This window comes from Asterias rubens, chromosome 10 (genome assembly GCF_902459465.1).
Source record: "Asterias rubens chromosome 10, eAstRub1.3, whole genome shotgun sequence".
In the NCBI taxonomy this organism is placed as follows: Eukaryota; Metazoa; Echinodermata; class Asteroidea; order Forcipulatida; family Asteriidae; genus Asterias; species Asterias rubens.
This window is the reverse complement of record NC_047071.1, coordinates 20,080,981-20,100,271: the sequence shown is the minus strand read 5'-3', so window position 1 is coordinate 20,100,271 and position 19,291 is coordinate 20,080,981. Positions and strand designations below refer to the sequence as shown.

Sequence of the window (19,291 nt, the reverse complement as noted above, 5' to 3'; positions counted from 1 at the left end):
GGTCGGACCCATTTATGAATCCGTGTCAAGGTGTCCCGGAATCCGAGTTAACCAAATTTCTGGTCACAATGACACGGATTCCGAGTCACATTGACCCATAAATGGGGTCTGGCACCGTGGGACCCAAATCCGGGTCAATTCTGACCCGGGAGCTTTTAGAGTGTATACTTTTTTTTATTTTTTATATTTTTAAGTGCAATTTCTAAAGATGGTTGCGTTTTTTAGATATTATTGCCGAAAAACCGGAGTGAGTTATGTCCACACAGGAAGAATAATCCTAAATAGGTATACACAATCTGAGAAACGTTACGATTATCAGATTAACTTTGGGGCATAAAAACTAGTATCTTTTAACATAACCACATTGTTTCGAAGTGAAATGTTTCTCTATCGAAAGCTGTTGTAGGCTTCTTAAAAGGTTTTTATTGCAATTAATTTAAAGAGTGATTACCAAACGCAGACCTTCCCTTTAAGTAAACTATAATGTCCATTTACTTTGTTGTCAAAGATTCTGACTCCATTGTTCACAATGCTTAATGTAATTAGGCAGATAGGGTATAGGGGTAGGACAGTATGTAGTTATATAGGGTTGGGATAGGACAGTATGTAATTATAGGGTTGTGTAGGACAGTAGAATCGTAGGTAAGATGAAACAAATCGATCATTGCAATTTTATTTACATGTTTTAATTATCTACACAACCGCACGAGTCTAAAGCCATTAGTCTAATTACATTATTTATAATTAAGTTATTTTATCAAGGTTTATTAACAATGAATAAAGCACTTAAATATTACATCCTGATTAAAAAAAAATCATGAATAAAAATGGGGAATAATTACGTGGTGAGTGATGCCGGAACTTCGCGTACTTATATTTTACATTTTTGTTTATCATACTTGGGTGTTTGTTGTGAAATATCACTTTAGCGTAGCATGCACTGTAACACCAAAAGTATTTTTTTTACAATTTCGCTGTTTTATTTAATATTTAAACACTTTAACTGGACGGGGTTTGCTTTCTGTACAGTCGAAAAAAAATAAACATCTGGAAATAATGTCTCCAGGTAACAAGTCAACATTTATAATTTCGTACACTCTAGAACAGCTGGCTGGGAACATTTGATTTGTTTGTTGGTGCAAGAGATAGGAGAGGAATTTGACGCCATTTTGAAGAGAGTTCCGAAAGCAACAAGTCATTTTATTTGTGATGAAATAAACAAGTCATTTATTTGTTGATGATTAAATAGCTGTGGCCATAATATTACGATAATAAACCTCCGAAAACGAGTTATAAAACTACCTTTTAATCTCAAGTGCTACGCTAAAATGTTTTACGTCCCGAAATCTACACATCACATTCATGGTTATTCATAAGAACACGTTTTAGAATCTTAGACCCGGTTTTGGCTTCGTCGGCCACTGAAGATATAATAAGGTGCCAGTTTTAATAAACACTCAAGACCTGTATAGTAAAGAAGCCGGCATGGGGTAACGTGGTTTCCCAAACGCCTGCAGATAATTCCAGATGGCGGCACCGCATAGGGAAGCAATATGATGTTCCACCGCCCAATTTTTATATTTTTTTATTATGACAAACACATTATATCCTTAATTTAAGTAACAACAACAATTTGCAAAATTTATGTAAAATGTATTCCTGACTATCTGAATGATGTGAATTTAACATGTTTGCGTGCATGTAGAACTGTTTATCGACATGTGTACGACCCGACAGCAGCACATTGCCTCCAAATCTCAACAAGTTTGACTGTTTAGAAAATCTTCTACAAGAGCCGGTCATGCACAAAATCATGCAATTATTGTGTAGTGATTTAAATAACATAAAACTGCCTCTCCATAAACAACCACAAAAACTAAGGTCCGCCATTTTGTGGAGTCAACAAACAAACATGGTTTTACAAAAACAGCGAACCTTGCTCTGAATGAAATTACACAAAAGCTGCAAGATTTCAAGGGATGAATAGTCTATAAAATGATGTCTCCATCTCAATACATCATTTTATAACAAACGCTGTGTATGGCACAATCCGAAAGTAATGTGCCCCGTTAAAGTTTAAGCCATATTGTTTTATATCTTAGAAATAATACTCGGCTACTTTTGTTTAGATCCAATAATAAAATTAAAACTTCACTTCACCATTTTGCAGAATTATTTTGGTGCGCTAAAGATACTTTTATGTGGTCTAATATTGTTTACACTGTAGCACACACACTGTTACGTCTACTTATCGTACCATTTCTAAACATTGTGAATATGAATTATTTTAAACTATTTTTGTATTTTTTTATGAGCAGTTTTCATTAAGAATCTTGTAACGAATGGTGGACATTCACGGCTACGATCATTGGCTACGATCATTGGCTACGATCATTGGCTACGATCATTGGCTACGATCATTGGCTACGATCATTGGCTACGATCATTGGCTACGATCATTGGCTACGATAGACACCATAAGAACCAAGGTATAAAGGACAGTCTATCTGTGTTGTATCACCATTTTGTTCGAATGCAAAACAAAAATTTACAAAATAGAAAAAACCAAAAGAAAGATCATTAGAATGACGTCACTAAATCAACTCTCTTCACCACCTGCTGGCTAACTCAATATTATTGACAAACTCTTAAAATATCCAAATCGAGGCTGGGGAATTAGTCTGGTACCTTATCAAGATGTGATGCAAATAACAAATTAAAAGTTTCATGTAGAATAAAAAGGGGATTTTGTCCTTACAGCCTCGACTTCATCACAGAGAAATCATTGTAGTGAAGTGCGCCCTCTACCACATTCCACAGGAATCATTCAGTTGAATACAACACGCCCACAAAGTGCTACAAAATCTACAGTCGAAACATGTCGGCACAGAATCACAGTTGAAACCAACAGACACAAAAGTCACTGTCACTATCCTAATAATATACTGTTTGGCAAGAATGGCCCTTTTGGATATAACTTGGGTTTTCTCTCTTTAGATATAAGGTTGGAGTTATCTCTACAGAATAACGTGTACCATTGAATACCTCTAAGCAAATCGTACTATGTACAGAGCAGCAAGGAATTGACATCAACTACACGTTGGAGGTTTGGAATGGAAGATCTCGTTGTCTGAAGGAATTGATACGCGAATTCTGTTTTCGTCAAACATACATCTTAAAGCGATACAAAAATAAACCTTTGATTAATTTGTTTATACAGAGCAGTCAAATATATCTTATTTTACTGAAATAAAACTGTAAGCGTTTTCTGAGGAATGTATTTATCTAGTAGTTCATGTTATTTAAATATACATGTTTGTTTGTTATTGTTACATAATACCATTATCCGTATACTAACATACTTATGATACTGATGAATATTTTTCAACAATGGCCTTACAATTAAGATTATAATTTGCTTTGCAGTGATATACATTCAATAAGTAATTATTTCGTTGAACATAAAGTTGAACATGCATTTTCATTAACACAAAAATATACATAAATCATTTCCCAACTGCTTGTTGTTTCTCTGTTTTCTTCTCTAGCTCATGGATGATGTCATGTGTGACGTCATGAGCTAACCAGTCAGTTTATGCCATTCCGCCATCTGCTTCCTTGTCTCTCTGTTTCCTTCTCTAGCTCACGACGTCATGTGTGACGTCATGAGCTAATCAGTCAGTTTGTGCCACTCCGCCATCTGCTTCCTTGGGTTGCGAATGATATCCGTCCAGTGCTGAGCCTCGTTTTCACCAGCCTTGCTTCCGATAACGAGGCGCCCGATAATCTCGTTCTTCATGACCCGATCGTGGTCCAGGACCTGAGGGGAGAAAACAAATTTACCTTAATAATTATTATCATTTTAAAAATGTTGTTATTTACCCTTTCTTGCAATTACCGATATACTGTAAACTCAATGGAACACTAAAGTCATAGGGCAGTTGGACAGGGAAAAGCGGTCGCGTGCCATAAAGGGAAATAATTATCACACAAAATATCAAGGTTTTGGTCCTAAAATTCAATTTATCCAGATTGTTCTGATCCGAGCTATCCAACTTCACCACAACCGTATTTGATAACTAGTTTGAAGCTTAAACTGAAAAAGCAATAGCAGAGACAAATAATTAGAACCAATGAACATCACAATGTTATCCTGCGTAAGTCCAATTTCATAGAGCTGCTTAAGAACAAAAAGTAGCTAAACACAACAATATTATGCTTAGGCCCTACCAGAAAAAGCTTAGTCAAAATAAGAATACGTCACATGTACTATTTGTGAATGGTATCCGGATTTGTTGCTGAGCAGACATTTTGTAAGCAATATTATTTTCGCGGCTTATTTTAGGCAGCTTTTTGAAAATGGACCCTTGTATAGCTTTCTGCTATAGACTGTACAAAAAGGAATCGTGCGCATAACATAATTATGTGGACCCTTTTCCGAAGCCACAACTTTGGCCTTGGCTTTGGGCTCCGGCTTAGGCTTTCGTCATTTGTTTTGATAAGGAGTGCTTTCGATATGGAGCTTCGAGACGGAAATAGCCGTAGCAAGAGCCGTAGCAAGAGCCGAAGCCAGAGCCTCAACGGAAGCCGTGGTGACTGAATGGCTCTTGTGTCCGTTAAAGTACGCGGTTTGGTTCCCCATAACACGTGTGTAATGTACGTGGGAAATTAAAGTGTACGAAAACACGCGAGACTTGCATATCACACTGTTATAAGCAAGTCATTATGACAACAAACAACTCGATAACAAACAATTGAGACAATTTGCAAACACAGCTCCTAAGAAAAGAAAAGTAATCCAGTCAGGCACAGTCTCTCTCTACGAATAAACGAATTTTAAATTTAATTTGATAACTTGATTTGAATGTTATTCAATTTATATCGTCCAGTAAAAGTTGAATCACCGCTCGAACTAAAAAAAACCAAGAAACTCAGAGTCTTTAAGCATATATTTCCAATTGAATCTCAAATTGATGACATTCATCTTTATTACCCGCACGTATGTGGAAATAGACTCTCCTCAAGCATATTGAAGTAGCCCCCTACATCCAATCACAAATCCGCTCACTGTCTGAAGCGCGGTGGCATTTGCTTCTCGACTGACGTCTGATTTGTGGCTTGAGGCAAGGATACGGAAGTGACATCCTCATTAGATTTCACCCCACATTGCTTTACACACTCTAACATCGGGGACAATATTTTGGTTTACGTTTGATCCTTTAAAGGGTCCACCATTGTAGGATCGAGAAGTCAGCTACCAGAATTGAACGAAAGACAAATCGGATGACATTGGCATATTACTCATCTTGAAATAGGCATAGTCGTTTATGAGGCTCGTGTATAAAGCGTTCATGTGCTATTATGGCTGGTTGCCAAGTGGTACATTCGAGCAGTAGAACACGAAGCAAAAACCTATTCAATTCAGCTCAATTCAACTTCGGGTTTATGTACACTAAAATTACAACCATAATCCTAAGACTGCAAGTGTTAAGTAATCTTAAACAATCTAAACGGTAATCTAAAATGATTGTCAAACTCAGCGACGGTCAAAAAGTAGTGGGTGGAGATCTCAAAGAAATGTGCAGGTCATGAAATTGTTTCTTAAAAAAAAGTTAAGTATTATTTTGTGAATAAAGTAGTTGCCATTGTCATGGTATTTTTATGTGAAGGAACCTTTAAATATAAATATAGCGTAACTATAGCCTGAAGGCTTACCTGAAATTCAAGGCTGACGTTCTCCAGGCCCTCTAGTGGCACGTCAAAGAGGAAGGACTCATTGAAGACAGGATTTAGAGTTCTCTTCTTGAGGCGAGTTTTCTTCTTAGCCAGACGTTGGTTGTTATACATCACGTAGATCTTCACATAAGGATCTGAAGGAGATGAGAGAAATACAGAGTAATCAAGTTTCTTGCCTGGAGAGTCAAGACATTAGTCCCTCCGGAATAATGATGATATACATTGTGACGTCACGTGTTTACGTCTTGCAGGCCCATGCAATATCTGGTAAGAATATGTAATTTGAAGATGAGGCACCTTCTCGTTGGTGTAGCTTGGTGTATATTACGTTATCAATGTACAGTACTTCGCACTCTTAGCACTCTGTAAAATACTGTTTATTCCCTCGTAACACAAAAGACAATCTCTCCTCAAAAATATACTCCTGCTATTTTCTGCCCCCCCCCCCCCAAAAAAAAAAAAAAAAAAACACACACACAAAAAAACACAAATTATTATGTATACTGATCAACACTACCTTAGGCTGTACCCAAACATGTTTTTCCATCCCACCGTTGCAACATACATTCACGCATTGATACAAGAATCAAGATAACTGTTTAAAAAATATCCCCTTTTTCATTGTCACTGCAAAGTGTCTTTTCTTGGGGTGGGGTTGGTAAGTCCCAACCGCCTACTTTAACCGAGTGCGGAACTTTAAAAGAAATGTTCTGCTATGAATCTCCTCGGTTGCTGAATGAACATGTTTTTAATTGAAATGTCAGAAATGTACCAACTGCTGTATTCCATTTAGGAACATAACCCCACATTAATCCTTATCCTTCGAAAAGTTTACTCGAAATAATTACTTTCATCACAATTTCAAATTTATTTCGTTGAACAAAATCATATTTAAAAGCAAACCTGTCAAACCATCAAACTTGTTCTAAAACCTACTCAAAGCTGGATTATCGGTTGATTAGGTTAATAATTCAACCAAATTGACTAAATCCCTTTTGATCAATTAAGGGTCCACGCACCAGGCCCATAGTCACGACCTTACACTGTGGCTGCCACAGCATACATAGACACTAATACCCGTCTCACGAAAACAAACAACATGTTGTAATGTACACCCGCCGACTCATGGTAATAAACACTGCACTGAACCGCTGGAATTGAAATATCACTGCGACCGAGCAAACTACTATCATGCACCAGGTCTTATAAAAAGACAAAAACGGAAATGTATTTCAGTGTTTTGGGAAGTCTGTTTTGGTTTTTGAGGTTTTAAGAGACAATTATTAAGTAAAACCAAAATGTAGAATCTAACAAGGAGCAGTGCCAGCGAAACCAAAAACCCATTCGATTTGTTGTATCTTTGACAGAAAACTATTTTACACACTTCAAGACAGTTGTGTTAGACTAATCTTCAAATTTCCTAAACACTCCCACACCTCACCACATTCTAAGACGTTCTTTATCATTGGATAACAGTGCTCCAGGTTATCTCTCTTCTCTTTTTTGAAATCCACGAGTCCATTTTCCCTCATCTAACAAGACGTTCTTAATAAGATTCTCTTTTCTGCTTGTCTAATCACGCCCATATTCTTACCTGACAATCCAGTGACGTCCATCTTTGGAAGATTCTTAGCTTTGAGGACCACGACGGTAAGCTTATTGGCTGCTGGTTGGTAACAAAGTGACGTCAGAAGCTCACCACGTCCCTGGGTCTTGGAAATCTGCATAACATGTGATATTATAAAACCAAATTAAAATCTCTATCTGAATGCTGGGGGATATAATCAAGTTAACGGCAATAACATATTATGCGAAAACTCAGCTCAAAGCTCAGTTACAACAAAATACAGGTGACAATTGTAAAATGTATACCTTTATTTAAAAAAAGGTTGGTTTTTGTTTTTTCGATTTGTGAAACACTTTATTAACAGCACTTTCACGATTACAAATACCTCAACATATGGCTATGAGAAAGTATGCGACGTGAAGTATCCAAATCTGTCCATTGTTATTATTTTCTGAGCCAACTTTAGTTGGTTGTGAACATGTCTTCATGCAGTCGGGATACCTCAAGGGAGTCTGTTGAAGTACGCATAACGGTATAACAGAGGCATTCTATCTAAACAAAATGCCGGTTCTAATCATATAACACTACAATCAAGCTTAAATTTCAGGGGAAATATTATTTTGGCGCCTGCGTGGAATTAATGAGATTGTCGGCACCTAAGTGACTTGGTTCCTGACGATTGTAGATTCAACCGGAGTGCATGCCCTGTTGGGAGATGACAGAAATACCATGGACGTGAGATAACGTGTGTCTCTCAGCCTATAGGATTGAAGAAACTTTCCACACTACTAGTACATCAACACAAGCATGTCTCTAGCGAGCTTGTCGTCACATGAGCATTGAGTGAAAGGTGTAAAGAGAGACTGCGTGGAGTAACTCGTTGACAGGTGGTCTACGAAGTCCCAGTGGTTAATTTGATTTCAGTTCAGTCGCTTGGGGGCGTTTCATATTATTCAGTCCGCGTCCTAAGGAGAAACACTAATGTTCTCGGAGTGTGTTGTTGTTATGTCAAATTTCTTCCTAACAAATAAGACGTCGTTCGAAAAATGTCTCATTGTATTTACAGCCACAGATTATGGTTAAAATGATGCGACCATCTCAGATGGAGAACATTTTCTTGAGTTGGGGTTAAAGGAAATGTACAACAGTAGACATTGGCCCAATCGGCATGACCTGAACATGCATGCACATACAATATCAAGATTGTGATACACTTTAATGTTATGTTTCTCCTAAATATACCAATAAGGTTTGAGACAAACCCTACGTCACTTAAATCTAGAATACGATAACGGCTTACACAAATAGCGGCTCACATCCAAGTTTATCTTTAAAGGATTGCAAGGGAATTTTGTCTTTTCATTTGAAACAAAATAATAGGCTCTTAGGGAATATTTAGAAAACCAAAGCTATTCCAATAGCGCATGCAAAGTATTCACTGCTTTGTTAAGTGCAGTATATTGATCTTCACGACGAAGTGCACAGACAACACCGTAATAGCTCTATTACACCCAACCGTGGTAATTGAAGACACTGAACACAGACTATAGCTTCTCCTTGAATAAAAACTGATTTATCATCAACCAAATTATTTTTAAATTATTATGTAAGAGACACGGACGTGATATGAACCAGCTATAAGCCATACTGAAGGCTACTTGAAACTAAAAGATGTGCCCCCAACTTAGGTAGTGCCAGTGCTCTATTATTCAAGACATCATAGTACGAACACACATAAAAGATGTGCCCCAAACTTAGGTAGTCCCAGTGCTCTATTATTCAAGACATCATAGTACGAACACACATAAAAGATGTGCCCCCAACTTAGGTAGTCCCAGTGCTCTATTATTCAAGACATCATAGTACGAACACACATAAAAGATGTGCCCCCAACTTAGGTAGTCCCAGTGCTCTATTATTCAAGACATCATAGTAAGCACACACATAAAAGATGTGCCCCCAACTTAGGTAGTCCCAGTGCTCTATTATTCAAGACATCATAGTACGAACACACATAAAAGATGTGCCCCCAACTTAGGTAGTCCCAGTGCTCTATTATTCAAGACATCATAGTAAGCACACACATAAAAGATGTGCCCCCAACTTAGGTAGTCCCAGTGCTCTATTATTCAAGACATCATAGTAAGCACACACATAAAAGATGTGCCCCCAACTTAGGTAGTCCCAGTGCTCTATTATTCAAGACATCATAGTACGAACACACATAAAAGATGTGCCCCCAACTTAGGTAGTCCCAGTGCTCTATTATTCAAGACATCATAGTACGAACACAATCACACATATAATGTTGTACAGACTAATATAGTGCTCAACTCAACAATCTTCATCGCCCTTTAAGCAAACCATTTTATGAAACACAACAAGAGGGATACTTAACGATCTAAATATAATTTTAAGCCAGTACTTCACTTGAGACTAGTTTTCGGGGAACCCATCAGGAACATTGCGTCACAATTCCGGAACCATCTGCCCTAAGTGCGAGTCTGAATTTAAACCATAGTAATGCTATCTACCATAGACGTAGAGCTCACTATAACGGGCCTCCCGCTACATAATGTAGTTTGCTGTGCCGTACTGACTCGGCCGTTGATCTTTAGCTTCATCGGCATTCAGACAGGAACAACAGGTCGAACATGAATGTTAATTACGTGGCAACATGATCCATCAGTAGCAACTGCTCGATCTCAGACATTTAATCTTCTTCCTTCAAAGAAGTTTTGATAAAGCTGTGAATATAAGGGTTTAGTCTCCGAGAAAGACTCATGTAGTTTTTTGGGTTTTTTTTTTTTTGTAAGATTAAAGAGTGTTGTGATACGTTTTTCTGTCCAGAACTAAGATGACGCATTAGAATGTAGATGCAGTTTTCTTTTAAGTGAAAGCATAACGTAGTTTCTAAATAACTATTAGACCAATGATGTCTGATATAATGTTTTAGAATTTATTAATACTCATTAATTATAATGTTGAAATAGATCCAAGCCGATCTTCTTTCTCTCTCTCTCAAATAACAACAGTACAGCAACCACAGATGCTGGTGATAATATAAACCCCTCATATTCAAGTAGCTGCCTGTGGTGAAATATTATCTCTCATATTCAATATTACGGGAACTCATCAGCAACATACAGTTCGAATACTACTCCTTTGAAAGTCAACTCTATATGAGCCGATGTTAAACACATCTGATACAAAGATCTTTCAGTGCCCAATTTCATAGAGTTGCTTAGGCAGAAAAAGTTGCCTACTTGCCTGCTTAGCAAACATACGCATGAGCAGTCACAACTTTACATATCGAATGGTGTTTTGGCTAGTAACCTTACACGGGAAGATGACGTTTTAAGACTTTTCAGAAAATTATTTTTACAAAGGCTTTATCAAGTTAATCGAATCTCACACAAAACTACGTAAAATGTAAATTATCTAAGGTATATCCTGTGTTATTTTTGGTATAACGACCGATTCCTTCGCTACAAGTAAAGCAAATAAGTTAATTTCACAAAATACTATTGAGTTTATATCAGAATGGTGTAACTCTATTGTCCAGATGAGTTCCTTATTCTTCGGAAATACAAACGAAATTGCTATTTTGGGTCCATTATTGATAGAGCAACTCAACAAAGATAACAAATCAAAGACTGCTTCACATTGGAGAATAAAGAGAGAACAGAAAATGGACTTCCGAAGGTACTGACGTTGCGTTTCAACCGAGTGAGATATTAGTCACCAAGCAATACTGAGACGAAACTACACGCCATATGTCGCACATCCCTTACACTATACCTCCCTGTGACTACTGCGTATACTCTTAGACCATTGGACACAAAACCACGAGCAGGCGCAAGACAGAGGTAACACAAAATATATAAATAAGAAGCTCTGGGGTCTTAAAGGTCGAAGGCGAACGATTTGATGGCAATTATGAACATCGCACTTGGGGCGGATTTTGTTCCGCGTTCGCTTGGTTCCCGCTGCAGCATCGCGGCTGTTGATACGGCTTCTAAATGCACGTCGTGTTCACGAATTACTAATGACTGTCTTCGTATTCAAAGCACGCGCGATCTTCTTCTTCTTCTCTCATCTCTTCTTCTTGCATGATCTGAAGACCTACCGGAAACTAGAGAGATTTGACAGGCAATTTACAGGCGCTCTGCCCTAACGTCTTGGACATTACCTTCATTCACGCCTATTTATTTTTTCCACCCCATTTAGATTGAAGATAGGTTGTTTTGAGGTAAAGACGTTGACTAATGACCCCTGACTAATAAATAGTCCTTGCTAATGTTTAGCAAAATAGATTAATGGATAACACCTTTACAACTTTAGAAATTAACAGTCAAATTTTTACCAAACTGTTTCCGCTTTACTTGTCTATGGGTTGTAGGACTCAACGTATCTACAATAATGTTTGATTCAAAATGACAATGCGCAAACATGGTTCTAGCGTCTGCCAATCAACAACTTTTGTTAGATGTTAAATTTGCATCAGGGATAAAGAATATTCGTTTCGGTTGTACCCATATACAACGATGTGTTAGCACTGTGATACAGTCAGTACTTTTTAATTATGAAAACTTTTCAAATACCGAAAACAAAGTTCAGAGTCAATGAACGTGTAGCTGAACCAATCATTTAGAACAATCTTCCTTCTGTCATTAGGGAACCTATTAGTTTATTTCATATAATCTCTTAAGACTCACATCTATTAATGTTTATTATTTTTTTTAGGTGCGCGATGATCGTACTGGAATGGCGCAGTGTTATATTATTCACTTCTGACCGCTGTATAAACAGGATCAGATTCTTTTATTTTCTTTGCGCACCTCTTGCACATCAAAGTAAGTCTGGTCCCATTTTAATGAAGTACCGACTTTGTTCTTTTGGCTTAGCAAGAAGGTCCGTTCCATTCTTTGAAGCACGGCAGGTTGTTCCAATTTCAGAAACACAAAGGAACGGACATTCAAAAGGTGCCTTTGATGGAAATCCCATTTTATTAACAGCGTCAAAAGGCTGCACTCTTGGGTTTACTCATACACATTGCCATGAAATGAGGCGACATCGTAGAGGAGGTGGGAAACTATAGGGACCTCCCCTGGCTTGTCGAAAGGAAAACAAACGTGGTGTCTGAAATTGCATGTTTTCCGGGATGGCCGTACCGTCTAATGGGACTGGAGACTCAGACGGGTGGTCCAATCAAAACAACCCAGACCCTTGCAACGAGGGAACTTCGCTTGCCACATTCACATTAACGATTTATGGGTGATGTGTTCGATTGACGCCTCAATTACCATAGCAACCAGTGATAGTATTCGATTTTGCTTTGAGTTTTATTTTACAAGCTTGCTCTCCGGAATTTCACGGCAAGCGCAATCCACGCATGGCTGGCATTGCAAACAGAGGTTGTTCAAAGACAAACAAGCAGAATACTATCCCATGATTCAAAGTATATTCTTTGAGAGGTCTTCCGATACCCCATCTCACCATTATTCAAGATTCCAAAGCTATATGTCTGGATCTTCACGCTATTGCTATGTCATTGGCTTTACCAAAACAACGATATTTTATAGATTTGGTATTTATTTGATTCTCTAACTACATTATACAGCACTGGAAAGATCGCAAAAGTTCCTACGAAAAGGGAATCGGTCCTGAAATTGTTTGAACGTTATAAATTATTATTCTCCGACAAACATCATAAAATATTGCGTACCAAGGCAATATTCGTATTAAATTGCGTGTGTGTGGTAGGATCTACCAATGTGATGCCGTGCCAATAATGTGTGTGTGCATAAAGCAATGATTTGTTTTTGCACAAAGAAACTTAAACACAAACTTTTGACGCTGATTTGAAATGGCGAGAAAATATCACTGCCTCTAATTCAAAATTCCCGGATGTCAATTTCCGGGTGATTATCCAGCCAAAGAAACAGCTGTTAGTTCGGATCTCTCTACTGTTTAATCCATAAAGCACGATTCTCTATGATATTTGTAATCATACAAACAAATAAATTTAAAGTTATTATGGGTAATTAAAATAGCCTCATGGAATGCATGACAGTGTTAAACGATCGGGGTAATTATGAATTCAAATCAGGAAATAAAAGTTACAAACACCTGGAAGGAATATAAATAACTTGTTTGCAATATTGCGTCATAACTTATACCGAGTTACGTCTTGCCGATCAGAAAGGTAATCAGCCAACATTAAAAGATTAAAAGCGAGGCACATTGCTCTTTGTGACTTCCCCCCCCCCCGTCTAATAATTTCGCTCTTTTTGGTTAAAGCACAATTCAAAAACATTTCTCACCAGTCGTTCCCGTTTTCAACCAACCTGCACTCTTAAATCAAATACATAGTCTGACGTCACTGTAAAATGTCATCGTAAAGGACAACAGTAAGAAGTGGGCGATAGAAGTTGTACTTTATTACCTGGAACTAGGTGCCTCGGCAAGACCTTATTGGGGTTCTTGTTCTTTGTGCTTGACATTTAAGATTTGGCGCCAGAAGTATTTACTTCCAGGGAAATTATCATTCTAAGTGTAAGGCCTGATAGTCTGAAATAAACGATACGATATGCACTGGATGTTAATATACTGTAGCCTCATAGGCATAACGCAAGCCTTTATTAATGGAAACGGAGACTAATTTTAGAACAAAATTGTAGAAAGGGACCCTTGCTTAATTGCTCTAGTGTGAAAGGGACTTTAACTTATCTGTCCTAATCCACTCATAGGTTTTGCAAATATTCATAATCCATTGGCTTATTGTTTTAAAGACTGTGTGTGTGTGCTTTAGCATACGGTAACAATCAGTGACGAATCTAAATTTTAGGGCCACGTAAAAAGCATTGAACAGATTTATATCAAAATATCCCACAGACTATGTTCTACAAATACCCCTCCCGAATGGCGATACCACGCAGAGTGGGTGTTAAGAGTTACACGTACAACCACATGGCATAATAAAAATATGCAGTTTTCATAAAGCGCTTTATCACACCCGACGGGCGTTTTCAAATCGCTCCTTATTTTACATGACAGGTATGTATAATAAATGAGCCCCATTAATGTATAACATCTTGTAGGTTACAAGAATAGGACGTCATGTGCATACAGCCACGATAGAAACATAGGGGGAACCCCCTCCCTCAAGGATATCAAGTTCTTGTGATTTGTTTACGCATTGCAAAAACTCTTGGTGTTAAAATTGACATCGTGGATTTTGTTAGGTATTATAGATACCAAAAACGACTCAGAACTAAAACATCTGTATTTCTGTTTAAATATTACTGATTTCATTGTATTTGGTGTAATTTTAACACCCCAGTTTTTGCAGGGTTAGCATGGGCCCTGCGGCTTTTACATCCCATCGGAACGACAAGTGTTTTGCTCATGACGGGAACAAGTAAAACGTAATAGTGCTGAAAATAAAAAAAATGAACAGATATAGCAAATTCCAATAGCTACCTCTTCTGCACGTTTTATTTTTTAAGTAAAGAAACCAATATAAATTTAAGCCTCATCTTTCAAATCATTTCGTCGCCATTATTAAAATAAATTCTTAGTGGAGTAACCTGAAACATCAATGCTTTTAGAAACAGTGTCCTTTAGAAACCCAAGTATACCTTCCCTTGAAAGACTTGACCGTACCGAAGACCTACACTGAAAGAAAATAATGAATCGCACGATTCCTTCTTGATTTTCACCAGACTATTTGCTGTATTCATGGCATTTAATCACGTTGGAATGTCAAGGTTCACGGCAAGATGGAGAGGTTTTCTGAAAGGAAACTTCATCACAACCCAAGCGTAGTCTCCTAGATTAGGATCAATGTTCCCGGCTGAATCCTTCTCATGTTTTCTGCTTGGCTGCTCTAAGCCCGGTCCTTCCTCCCTTCGCACCTCACAACGAATGGTGCAAGAGTTTCTACATCAACCACCAAAAACTGTAGCGATAACCTGCTTTAATTTCTCTAGAGGGACGGACTCCACGGAAGGGAACGAAACAAATCTTTATGCTGTCCCCCTTTATCGGGAATGCTATTTTATTACTGCCCGGAGCAGGAATATCTGAAGATTGTGTCTGATGTTCTTGACGTACGTGCTTGAGAGTCCTATATGAGACGTTTCAAAGATATTAGATTCATGGTTTGTTCGTAGATTTGTCATGACAGCAGCCTTCTATTTCGTACAGTGAATATAAAATACTTGCAAGCAAAGGTGATACAATATTTATCATTGGACGGCCATTTCATGTTGGACGGCCATTTTATGTTTTATTTAGTTTGAATGTATGAGCACGTGTGACTGAAAAGAAGTGTAGTGAGACTAGTGCGTCCTCAGATGGTCAGGACGTTGTGGTTGTGTATTCATAATATGATCACTCAAAACACCACTGTTGAAAGAATACGAATGATTCTCTGTAGCTGTTGCACACAGTCGGTTTTTGCAAATTTTTCCGCCCATTAACGTCAACAAATCCAGACAACCATCCAGACAACATGATTGTCTAAATATGGATACACTCTCTGGGTTTGTTCGTCCACCCCAATTCCCATTGCAAATGCATGCCTCAGCTCTAGTATGAGCTTCTGTGTGTAAATAAAACATTAGCATCAGGGGGTCATGACCTTTCCCAGCTTGGTTACAACAATCATTCATCATCCTTATTCAGAGCATGAAGGACTGGAGGTAGAATTCTACCTTCATGTTCTGGGCTTGCTATCATCACACAGATTCTCTGAAGAGTCATGTTCACACGACGAGAACTGACAACTTACGCCCATTGTGTAGGCACCAGTTGTCTGTCCCAAAGGTTGCATGCGATATAATGACATACATGTATATTTACACGATCACACACATCGCGATTCGTAGCAAACGACTATCGTTTTAAGATCTCATCCGAAACGGGTTTTAGGAGATGTTTCTCCAGGGTATGTGTTTTCTATTCATGCCAATAGCAATCACGGGATGTAGTTTGGAAGGTAATAATAAAGCTTGGGAGAACCAAGCAAGACTATTCTGAAGATAATCAGAGCATAATGATCGAAACGTCGAAACCAACGGTTCTTTTCAGAACCACCCCAACTAATTTAGAGATTAGCATTACTTGGTGTTACCGCAAACCTTTTATATCGTATTTCCACCATGCAAATCCTATTTTTGTCCAGGCAAAACTCTCTGATGGGTAATAGCCTTAATGACAACTTCAAAGCCCATCCAGTTGCATTACGACTTCCTAAAATAAACTTTAAATCGCAGCTACCCATTATGTAAATAAATTCAAAATTGTATAACGTGCATGAACGAATCGTTAGACACCAGTGAGTCCAATTTATTTTCTTACAAAACAACCGCATTATTGTATACTGTTTTGTTTATGAGGTTCGACGTATTTCCCACCGAACTCCGAACTTCAAATCATGTCCGTCCTTTGAAAAGCAACATCGATTACATACTTTTACTGAGTGTTTACATTTTCCTTTATTATTAACCTACATTTGCCGGTTGACGTTTCAAAGGACCCTGCTTCGTCAAATTTGTGTTTGTTTATATTTCTCTAATACTCATAGAACAATCCCCTGAGAACATATCCCATTCGACCTTTATAGACATGTAGAGAATGATAAAGACGAGAGGTAAACACACGGATCTTGCTCAAATGTCATGGCGCGGGCGTCCCTTAAGCTCTTGAATCCATCTCGGATCAATGTTTGTCAAAACTCCTAGACGGTAGATAGAAACCTCATCCATATGGTCCAATTCTACGTCTTGAAGAAAGACGGCTGGGGGATGTAAGGTTACTTTACTTAGAAGAAACTCTAAGGTTAGGCCCATTGGTTGTAAACAGCAGCTTATTAATAATCTTGTGCTCCAAATAAATGCCTTAGAAAGACTCGGTAAACGAGCTTTAGTATGGATTTTTGTTCTTCTCGGCCGCTCATAAAATGTGTTTTCCTGGAAATTCTTTTTCAACAAGAGTTGGTAAACATCACTGAAAATGAGTTTGATAAATTTACGCTATCATCGACTTGATTGGAGTCTAAATTAGAATAAAATAAACATTACCTTTGGATGTCTCGGTTTGACCTCTCGGGTCAAACTGACGGGTTTCTCACTCAGGTCAATGTTAGCCAATGGCACGACGACCTCACCGATGACGTCATCTCTAGAGAAGCGATCGAAGCTCATGACTACAAAGTGCAGCGTGACTCCTTGTAGTTGGTTGTAAGCCAGACCGTAGAAAGTGAAGGTTTCCTCGTAGACTGGGTCTAAGGTCTTCCTCATGACTCGTGTCTTCACCTTGTGCTTCTTTTCCGGTAGCAGACATAGCTTGATGTACGGGTCTGAAGTACCACTCTGTGGATCCTTCATAGGGATGCCCTGTGCCTGATGGATGGTCACTGTAAAGACACCCTTATCCGTACGGTACTCTACAGTGAACATTATCTGTCCCAGTTGGGTCGGGTCATGTTCCCCGTACCCCTCCAACTTGTTGTCCCCTTGCCATCCAGACTCGCTCTTTACATCCCCACCTTCCGAGTAACAGTCCTTGTTGAAGGTTCCTGGATCCATACCACTACCCGTCGTGCTGTAAGTCTTCATCAAGGTTTTCTTCTCATGAGACAGTGGAGAGACTGGTGAAAGGGTACCGGGAGGGTAGCTCTTTGACGGACCCAATGACAACACCTTCCCGTGTACGGAGTCTGGAGATGATAGCTCTGGACTGCTGATGGGTTTGCTCGTTGGTCTGGTGTAGAAGGTACGACTGCCTTTCTCTACTGTACCACCATGGAAGAATGATGCCTTGTATTTACGGCGGTAGCAGTGGTAGACACTGAGGACCAGAAGTAAGACGGTTGTGACGACTGCCAGACAAACCCCAACAAGAGCTGCCGTGGACACTGGATAAGAAACAAGTAACAACATATAGGATATTAGTCAATGCCTAAGAATCGTGATAAATTGTCTGGACACTGGCAAAGAAACCAGAGATACAATGGATATTACAAGTCACTGAAGGTCTAAGAATTGTCTTCAGTTTTGGTATTTATTGATGAAGGTATCGGGTGATAGTGGTAGACTCGCTATAACGCTTTTCATGCCTTGAGGAATCAGGACATCTCCAATCCCAGTTCAGATGTTTTCGGTTTTCTGCATATTATACGATATGGCATTTTAATGGGTGTTAGGCCCTAGCCTACCTAGATAGCTTAAACTTTAAAAACTACCGGTCAGAACTCACCCGGAGTCACAAGGGACATGATGCAATCTTGGTCAGGTTGACCCGGAGAGTGGTTAAAGCAATTTTAATTGTAACTCGGATTTATGGGTCACTTCTGGGTCAGTCGGACACGGATTCCGGGTCATTTTGAGCCAGAAAGGGGTCACGACCCCTGGGATCCAGTATCCAGTATTCTGACCCGGAAGTGTTTTGAGTGTAAGGAATATTTTTTCGCATCATCACACATTAGTAAAGATCTTCATTCCGTAGAGAAAGCAACATTATGCCTGGGATTATAAACCAAATTTCCAACAAGTTTAGAGTTTTACTTAGTATCTTCTAGAGTATAACCTTGCTATAAATCTGCATTTGGGGGGGGGGGGGATGGGCCTTCATGAAACGCACCAAGGAATTGCTATCTTAGGCAAACTACGTCATCCAATCTCAATGCGTACACCAATCCGGCTAAATGTGTGCATATTTCCACACATTTCCAAGACACCCTTGGCATTTCACTTGACATGAAGAAACAAAAAAACTAAGGTAGCTGAACGGAAGCTGCAGCCCGGACCTATACGTGAAATCAGCAATGGCTGACTATATTTACTGCCCAGGCAAGCACATGACAGGATCCACTGGCGTGTATCATTATGTGTTGTGCACGGTATATAATTACAGATACAGCTGAAATAATCTGCCTCAAAATTTATGTAGGATTCTGGCGAGTTGCACATTTCTTAAAGT

General features: G+C 38.7%; 1 protein-coding gene across 1 annotated transcript; it reads right to left on the bottom strand.

Moving 5' to 3' along the window:
* Positions 1-659: 659 nt before the first annotated feature.
* On the bottom strand, positions 660-18,587 carry LOC117296114 (synaptotagmin-4-like). Its single transcript, XM_033778986.1, has 5 exons — positions 18,569-18,587; positions 17,392-18,227; positions 7,331-7,457; positions 5,716-5,870; positions 660-3,820 (listed from the first exon to the last, which is right to left on the bottom strand). The coding sequence occupies exons 1-5, from the start codon at positions 18,585-18,587 to the stop codon at positions 3,671-3,673; spliced, it is 1,287 nt and encodes a 428-aa protein (XP_033634877.1). The 3' UTR covers positions 660-3,670.
* Between the last annotated feature and the right edge of the window lie 704 nt (positions 18,588-19,291).

Bases quoted from the DNA above. Each gene is read 5' to 3' on its own strand.
- LOC117296114 (XM_033778986.1), bottom strand. The intron at 7,458-17,391 runs GTAATGTTTATT...CATGTTATGCAG, and splicing joins TCAAACCGAGACATCCAAAG to ATTTCCAAGACCCAGGGACG. The intron at 5,871-7,330 runs GTAAGAATATGG...CATCTCCTTCAG, and splicing joins GGACGTCACTGGATTGTCAG to ATCCTTATGTGAAGATCTAC.